General features: G+C 39.8%; 1 protein-coding gene across 1 annotated transcript; it reads right to left on the bottom strand.

Annotated features, from left to right (window-relative positions):
• Positions 1-3,817: 3,817 nt before the first annotated feature.
• LOC131257914 (probable leucine-rich repeat receptor-like protein kinase At1g35710) lies at positions 3,818-8,287 on the bottom strand. The gene is made up of 2 exons (XM_058258852.1): positions 5,299-8,287; positions 3,818-4,314 (listed from the first exon to the last, which is right to left on the bottom strand). The coding sequence occupies exons 1-2, from the start codon at positions 7,856-7,858 to the stop codon at positions 3,956-3,958; spliced, it is 2,919 nt and encodes a 972-aa protein (XP_058114835.1). The 5' UTR covers positions 7,859-8,287; the 3' UTR covers positions 3,818-3,955.
• Positions 8,288-9,251: the final 964 nt, after the last annotated feature.

Here is a 9,251-nt window from a genome sequence, read left to right as displayed (position 1 = left end):
GGATCATTCTCCTAATTGCATACATGCACAGATATATGCATGCATACATATATACATACAAAATACATATGCAGATGCATGATACTTACAACATGCATATGTATGGATACATGCATGCAAATATACATACCTAGATACATATGTACATGCATGCATACATACACATGCATGCATGCATACATACATGGTATGATGATTACGTGGCATGGAATGTGCAGGGTTTTAGGAGAGGCTAGGGATGACATAAAGCTTCCTGCTGGCTCAGTTATCTGCATTACCAAGCTTCCTGGTTTTATTTTACAAACAAAAGGTTATTTTAAATTTCTAATCTCTTCCTTTAGCCTTATGGACCCATTTTTTTACAGATCCAAACCGTTGATATTACGGACACCACCGCGGATGGTGCACGAAAAATATCCGAGATAGAAAAATCCCAAACCTTTGAATTGGTGGCCCACAAAGAAGTTAAAGAACTGATAAAACATTAAAAAGCTAAATATTCTACGGATGTGATTTTCCAATTAAAAATTTAGTCCATGGGCAAGTCCCATCATATGAACGGTTTGGATCACTGGACTATTGGCCCCACAAATCTAAAGCCAGAACCTAATGAACAATTTCACAGCTGGATCATTGTATTAGGGTTGCGGATATTTGGTAAAGTTATTTTATAGCATGAGTTTGCAAGATCCATGACGTCCATCAGGTGGGCCTCACTTTGAGATCCCTGATGCAAAAATTAGGCCTAGTCCGGTAATCCACAATGAATGAAATAATGAACGGCTGAAAATGCCGTCTGCTTGTTTTGTACGTTGCGGGCCATCCGATGAGGGCACCGCGATAAAAAGATGGCAGTAAAGGAAATCTACGGTGGGCTCACCTTATGGACGGATTGGATCTTCCCTACTGATGCCATATTAACTTGGGTGGGCCCTTTCACGGGCTGGGTTATACATGCACAAGGGCACATGCCAATGTTGCAAATGTGAAAGATCCGAGCATTCCATCAGGTGGGCCATCTTGTTTCACTCCTCCGGTGGACTGCAGTGTATAAAGACAAACAGACGGCTATAATTTTTTAGCCGTTATATGATGTGGCCTGCCTGAGTAGAATTTTCGAGTTTAAGGGAGCGGATTAGGTGTGGCCCTTACCGTGGGGCCTACCTTGATTATCTACTCTACATCCAGGCCTTCCATCCGTTCTTAGGGGGCACTTTGCCATCAGATGGGTGGAAGAGAAGTAAAAAGGGAGAGAGAGAGAGAGAGAGAGAGAGAGAGAGAGAGAGAGAGAGAGAAGATGGCTTGCAGAGAATGCCTCATTGATGCTTTTCAAACAAAGTTTTTTTTTTTTTTTTTTTTTCCAGAAAATTCACCATCTGCTTTCTTTGGTGTTGATGGGGATAGACAAACGCTGCGAAGCAAGATTACGAGGCTGATAAACTGTCAACTTTTAGGAGTGAATTGCAACTGGGATTACATTTTGGAATATCTAAGAGAAATACTAGGGAGGGAGACCACTGCAATCCTGGCTGATCATCTAAAGGGTTCCACGTAGATGGGACAAATGAGAGAAATCTCACTGATTGGAGATCCTTAACAGTCCATAATGTTGAGCTATAAAATACAAGTCCATATTTCAACGCCTATATGTGGATGCTCTAGGTCAAGCCCCATCCAATCTGGTTATAATAACTTTGAAACTTGATTAGGCACTATGAATGCCCTCCCTTGTGCACACATGCAAAATGAAGCCCTCATTTCCTTGATCTTTTCTGTTTGTCAATTTTGGTTTGATCATCATCCACAAAAGAAATTTGGACCTCTCTGGAGTTCAAATACAAAGCTGAAGAAGAAGATACCAATCGATAGCCAGGTACTTTGACTATAACACGGTAGATAACAAACCCTCTAACTTCAAATCTAAGAATTGAAACTAATAGTGAATAAAATCAAGGCTATTAAAATTGATCTTCCTGAGTCATTCAAGTCGGGGCTATTATCGCTAAATTGCCATCGATGTGGAATGACTATAGAAAGAAGTTGTTATATAAGACTAAAGACTACACACTGGAACAAATTCAAAAACATCTTGAATTGAGAAAGAATCCCACAATCGCGATAAAAAGATGAAAAATGGAAATTCCTTGTCTAAAGTACACGTGATAAAGAATACTAATAAAGAATCCCGAGAAAGGCATTTCTCGAAACTCAATAAAGAGAAATTCTCATAAACCTAGGTTAGAAGCAAGTCTCATCTATGATATTCCAACTGAACGGTCCACGTGAAGCAACACCTCATGAAACCCCCCAGGTCCAAATTTTACTTTGATTGAAAACTTTGGTGGGTCATGAAAAATGAAAATAGTTTCCTTGATTTTCATTTCTCTTTGGTATGGCTCACGAATTTTAGATCGGGGTGAAAATTTGTCCCTTGGGGTTTCATGGGATTCCACATCACATGGGCTGTTGGATTAGATGCCCATGACACATGTACAAAGGTGTGCGCATGCATAGGTGTGCGAGTGAGCATACCTCTCATCGCCCACCGTTCTCATGAGAACTCATGAGAACTTTTTAAGAACTCATCTCCTGTGATATGAGTGTAAGATCTGAATTGTCCATGTGATGCGGACCCATGAAATCCTATGGTCCAACTTTTACTTTGATCCAATACTTTGGTGGACCATGATAAAAGAAAGGTAAATCAAGGGGAAATTTTTTCATTTTTCCATTGTCCACCAAAGTTTTGGGTTAGGGTAAAAGTTCCAGGAGTTTCATGGGGTGATGCATCACATGGATAGTTTAGACTTGAACTCATATCACGGGAGATAGGTTTTAAAAATGTTTTCACGTGTTCTTTGTCAAATTGTGAGCATATATATATATATATATATATGGGAAATGGTACTATAAGGTCGCGCATAGAACCATAACATATGGTCGAGTCATGTCTTGGCTTGAGCCGTTGGATGATAAACATTAAAAATGCACGGGAAGATGCAACAACTTCTCGAGGAAGCTTAATGTGATATAAAGTTAGTTAGGGCCCACTATCATGTTGTGAGAAATCCACATTGTCCATCTGTTATTTTATTTCATGTTAGGGAATGAGATAAAAAGTGGGGCAGATCCGAAAATCACATAGGCTTCACAACAAGAAATAGTGAAGAATGGATGTCTGCTGGTGAACATTGGTGGGTTACAAAAGTTTTGGATTGAGCTAATATTTTTGTATTTTCAGTTCATCCTAGTAAGAATGACCCTGTAAACAGTATAGATGACATATAAGAATAATGGTAGACTTAGGAAGGTTTCAACAGTAGGTATATAACTTCTCACATTTTCTTGTTGTATGGCCCGGTTGAATTATAGATATGCCTCATTATTTTAACAACGTCCTAACATGACTAGAAAAAATGAATGAATTTGGTGGATTTCTCATAAATATTATAATGGGCCCACCTATTTATGTGCTCTCTCTCTCTCTCTCTCTCTCTCTCTCTCTCTCTCTCTCTCTCTCTCTCTCTCTCTATATATATATATATATATATATATATATATATATATATATATATATATATATATATAAGCAATAGGCATTTCTCGTTGGACCTATCTTTTGAAAACAATCTCAACCATCCATATTAAAGGTTTCACAGAAAAGGATTACAATCCCTAGAAGTTAACTTCTTGGGCATAAAAACCTTGGGTTAGAAGATAACCATCAAACAAGAAAACATCTTTATTCTTTCATCCTACTTTTATTACATTTTGGTTTTTATCACCAATTCCAGAAATATATATTCTATGTAAACATCGAATCCACACACTGAACTGTGTACACATCATAACAAGAAAAACACCTCCGTTTGATTATTTTCATACAATAGACACACACGGCAATAATGTTCTTGCCACTACATGCCCACAACCTCGTTGATTTTCATACACCCAATTATACCTTTAGATCCATCAGTTGACGAAATGTAAGTGCATGAAATGGCTCTAGAGAGAAAGAAGGCCCACCAACAGATAGCTCCTGGGCCACATGGTGCATGGTTGGCCGAGAGTCAGGATCCGGCCGAATGCATGCAAGGGCCATGGACACTGCAAATATGACTTCGTGTGCAACCTCCGCCGTCGGATTGGAGAGACGTTGGTCCAACATATCCTTTAGCAGTGGATCATCTCTATTTGGTGATGACAAGGAGGAGATGAGTTGCCCAGGATGCCTTCCAATCATCACTTCAAGTGCCACAACACCAAAGCTATAGACGTCGCATTTCTCAGTCACCCTCATTGTATAGGCAAGCTCTACATGATAGAAGATTGTTCAATTGTAGTCTTTATTCTTTGCTAATCATCAATAGATAAAATCTAATCCATACATCAAACTAAACTAGGTTTCTTAATCTAGGTTTCAAATCTTCCAGGCTTTTGTGCTTGCTGGTCCCAAGGCATCTCTACAAGCTGAGCATGTGCCAAGCGACGAGCATTACATGGGCCAAATTTTCTGATGATCTGGCTAGGAAGTCGGGATCGTCCACCCATTAATTAGGCATGGAGGCCACAGAATTTTTTTATCAAACTGATGTTTGTGTTTTCTCTTCATCCATGTCTTTGTGATATTATGAACAGGTTGGATGACAAATAAAAATCACTGTGGACCTTAGGAAGGTTTCAACAGTGGAAATCATTATTCCACATTGTTTCCTGTGGAATGGTCCACTTGAGCTTTGGATATACTTCAATTTTGTGCTTAACCCCTAAATTTAGCCGGAAAAACAGATGGAAGGTGTGGAACAGTCACAGTGGCTCAACTAAGTTTACTCAGTATGATAAAAGCATAGTGGGTAACTGAGATTTAGCTGGAAGACACGAGCTTTTTCAATCATTTATTAACTACCCATTGCTCATCCATCTAAACTTGGTATGCATGTAAATCAATCCAGAACATCTGGAAACATGATCCATGTTGTAGGTAGAGAAGATCTCAGAAATAACACTTATGGAAGGATTCTATCCAACCAATTGGTGGCCAACAAATGTACAGTTAAAAATGGTCAATGCCAGAAATTTAATAGCTAATAAAATGTGGTGAAAGTTTCTTAAGATTTTCAAATATGAATTTTCTCATATTCCAGTTGCCTTAGAATATTGCCCCATTTGACAATAGTGTGGTAACTAATGCACAAATTTTATAGTAAATAATTTCAACAAAAAATAGAAAATATTAAGAAAAATAAAGGCTAATTTATGATAAAACTATTCAGTGTTGAGAATATATTAGTGACTAACCAGGAGCGATGTATCCATAAGTGCCTGCAAGCATAGTCCAATTGGACGAATCAGGTATCAGCAATCGTGCAGTGCCAAAATCAGAAACACTAGCCTCAAGTTCTGAATTCAGCAGAACGTTGTTGCTTGATAGGTCTCGATGGACAATTGGCAGGGTGCAATCATGGTGCATGTAAGATAAAGCATGGGCCACACCTTTAATAATCTTCACCCTTAGAGTCCAGTCCAACTGTGCAGCTCCTTCATCATTGCTTAGGATACTTGCCAAGCTTCCCCTTTCCATGTACTCATAGACGAGAAACGAGCATCGAGCATGGCAGCAAAAGCCATAAAGCTTCACTATGTTGCGATGGCGGATTTCGGTTAATGCTTGTATCTCATTTCTAAAACTTCTTTGATCAGATTGATCCCCTCCTTCGAGTGGGTGAAGTTTCTTCACAGCTACTACCTGACCCACTGGTAGATTTGCTTTGTAAACTTTTCCATACCCTCCAATTCCAATGCAGTATTTGTCATCAAAACCCTCTGTTGCCTCCACGATGTCTTCGAATACAGCAATCCCATCATAATTCCATATTGAAAATGGATTTCCGCTGCTCCTCTCAAGAACCCCTTTCTTTATATTTCTTCTTCTTTGGTAATAAATGGAAGAAATGCCAATGATTACAAATAAAAGAAACAAGGCCACTGAGACAGGAAGAATAATGAGGATCACAACTCTATGACCTTTCATCGCATCACCATGACTGATTGAAGAGGCATTGCAAGGTCGCAAACCTTGCACTTCACCACATAAGCCTTTATTATTTATGAATGCCTTTGCAGGAGCCTTCTGAAAGCTTTTGCTGTTGGGAAGAGGACCTTCCAAAGCATTGAATGAAAAATCAATGGATTGCAAGCTGAACATCCCTTCAAAAGAAGATGGAATGGAGTTTGACAGCATGTTGTGGGAGAGGTTTAACTTTTCCAGCCGAATCAATTTTGTGAGTTGTGGTGATATCTGTCCATTGAGGGAGTTATGACTTAGATCTAGTAAACCCTGTAAGTATACTAGGTTACCGATCTGAAAAGGAATGCTTCCATTTAAAATATTTTCGCTCAATTTCAGATATTGGAGTTTGAAGCAATCACCTAATTGAGGTGGTATTGGACCACTTAGGTGATTCATTGACAAGTCAAGAACCTCCAAATTAGATAGTTTTCCAATCTCTTGGGGTATCTGACCAGAAAACTGGTTTTCATTTAAAGTTAAGTTGAACAAAGAAGTCAGCCTCTCAAATTCCTTTGGAATCTCGCCTACCAACTGGTTTGAAGAAAGACCAAGCACACTTAGCTGCGTCAACTGCCCTATCTCAGGAGGAATTCTACCTGTGATCATGTTCCCGGATAATTGTAGCTTTGTCAAATTTCGGCATTCTCCCCAATTTGGTGAGAGTTCACCAAACAACATGTTGTCACTGATGTCCATGAATATGAGATGCGGGTATACACCAAAGACTTCCGATACATTTGCAGCAAGTCGATTTCCATTAAGTCGCACTCTTATTAAGCTAGTGCAATTTCTGATGCTTTTTGGGATCTCACCAGTGAAATGGTTGCCAACAGCACTGAAGAATTGAAGAGATCCGCCCTGGCATAACTGAGGTAAATAGCCAGAGAGGCTGTTGCCACTCAAGTAGAGTTTAGAAAGATTTGTCATGTTTGTCATTTCTTGAGGCAACGAACCAGATAATTGACAGTCAATAAGGGACAACTCAGTAAGCTTGGTCAAGTTTCCTAAAGTAGAAGGAATATAACCTGTTAAAAGGTTAATGGACAGATCAAGACCGTGGAGATTCATTAAATTCTCAAATTGTAGGGGAATTGAACCAGAAATTTGATTTCGAAAGAGGGAGAGGAGTGTCAGCTTTGTCAAGTTCCCTAAAGTGGAAGGGATAGAACCTGTTAGACCATTATTGGATAGATCAAGCTTGTCGAGATTCATTAAATTCCCAAATTGTGGAGGAATTGAACCAGAAATTTGATTGCTGTAGAGGAACAACAGTGTAAGGTTTCTCAAATTACCCAAAGCAGGAGGGATCAGACCAGTCAGATTGTTTTGGTACAATGATACCTCATTGAGACTCATTAAATTCCCAAGTTCTGGAGGAATAGAACCAGAAATTTGATTTTGAGAGAGGTAGAGGAGTGTCAGCTTTGTCAAGTTCCCTAAAGTGGAAGGGATAGAACCTGTTAGACTGTTAATGGACAGATCAAGAATTTTGAGATTCATCAAATTCCCAAATTGTGGAGGAATTGAACCAGAAATTTGATTGCGGTAGAGGAGCAACCCTGTAAGGTTTCTCAAATTACCCAAAGCAGGAGGAATTGGACCGGTCAGATTGTTCTGGAACAATGACAACTCAACCAGATCTTTTAGATTCCCAATTTGTGGAGGAATGGAGCCAGAGATTCGATTTTGGTGCAGGTACAAGATGGAAAGCTTTGACAAGTTGCCTAAAGTGGAAGGGATAGAACCTGTTAGAATGTTATCTGACAGAACAAGCCTGTTGAGATTCATTAAATTCCCAAATTGTGGAGGAATTGAACCAGAAATTTGATTGCTGTAGAGGAGCAACAGTGTAAGGTTTCTCAAATTACCCAAAGCAGGAGGAATTGGACCAGTCAGATTGTTCTGGAACAATGACAACTGAACCAGATCTTTTAGATTCCCAATTTGTGGAGGAATGGAGCCAGAGATTCGATTTTGGTGCAGGTACAAGATGGAAAGATTTGACAAGTTCCCTAAAGTGGAAGGGATAGAAGCATCTAGGTGGTTAATGGACAAGTCTAGCTCATTCAAATTCACAAGATTCCCTATATCTAGGGGTATTGATCCACTTATACTATTTGCAGACAGATTGAGCGATTTGAGTTCATGAAGGGCGCCAATATGAGCTGGGATGGTACCAGTGAGAGTATTGCCACTGAGATTGAGATGAATGAGGTTTGGAAATGAGGGGAAGCTCAAGTTGTCGAGCTTACCTTGCAAGCCTGCACTTGGTAGGCTTATCTCTGTTACACTTCCAAGGCTGTTGCATGAGATCCCAGTCCATTTGCATGGAGATACGGTGTTGGTGCTGGCATTAGTAGCAGGAAGTGACCATGAGTGGAGAACTTGTGCTGGTGAGAGGCTGGCTTTCCATTTCAGGAGAGCCTCTGCTTCTGGCAGTCCTGCTGTTGCAGATGATATTGTTGCATGGGAAGAAGAAAGAAAGGGTAGGAAAAAGAGGAGAAAAGCGAGGAAGAGAGATTTATGTATGGCCATGGCTGTTGTTGCTTATGGTCTGTTACAAACTTACCATGGATATGGGTAGAAATAGTGGAAGATGGAAGCTCCGATCATTGATACCTTGCATATGCATGAATGGAAAATATGAATACCAGCCTAGTTTTCAACGGTGGTATTCAATCCCTTGTAGTTCTTGGCTGCTCTGAACTTGGGAGTTGAGTGGATGTGAATTGGCTGTGCCCCTTCATAGAAGATGTTCCAGTAGGTGGTAGTTATATGTGGTCTGCCACAATCTATGTGTGACATCCATTCCGTCCATCAGATTTCCTACTATGTGGCCCACTTGAGTTTTGGATCTGTCTCATCATGATTGGGATCATGGCCTAACGTGATCCCAGTGAAATTGATGGACAGAGCTTCTGCATAGGGAGCTCCCTGTATATTGGGGCACAGGAAAGTGGTTTCAAATGCAAATTGCCTGTAATTAGTCTAATTACAGGAATCTACCCTTATCCTAAGCTTTATGAGGCCCACTGATGTCTGTGTTATATCTACTTCGTTTATCCATTACATTTGATCATTTTAGGACGTCATTTCAAAAATAAGGCATATTCAAATCTCAATTGGGTCACACAGAAGTTTCAGATCAGTCTGATATTAGTGTTTCCCTTCATCTGCATAG

Source organism: Magnolia sinica, chromosome 10 (genome assembly GCF_029962835.1).
Source record: "Magnolia sinica isolate HGM2019 chromosome 10, MsV1, whole genome shotgun sequence".
Taxonomy (NCBI): domain Eukaryota; kingdom Viridiplantae; phylum Streptophyta; class Magnoliopsida; order Magnoliales; family Magnoliaceae; genus Magnolia; species Magnolia sinica.
Note: the sequence above shows the minus strand (reverse complement) of the source record. Positions and strands in the feature narration are given on the sequence as shown.

Coding starts and splice junctions, on each gene's coding strand:
- LOC131257914 (XM_058258852.1), bottom strand. CDS start 7,858: ATGAATCTCAACAGGCTTGTTCTGTCAGATAACATTCTAACAGGTTCT. Junction 4,315..5,298: donor TTATGGATACATCGCTCCTG/GTTAGTCACTAA, acceptor TCTATCATGTAG/AGCTTGCCTATACAATGAGG.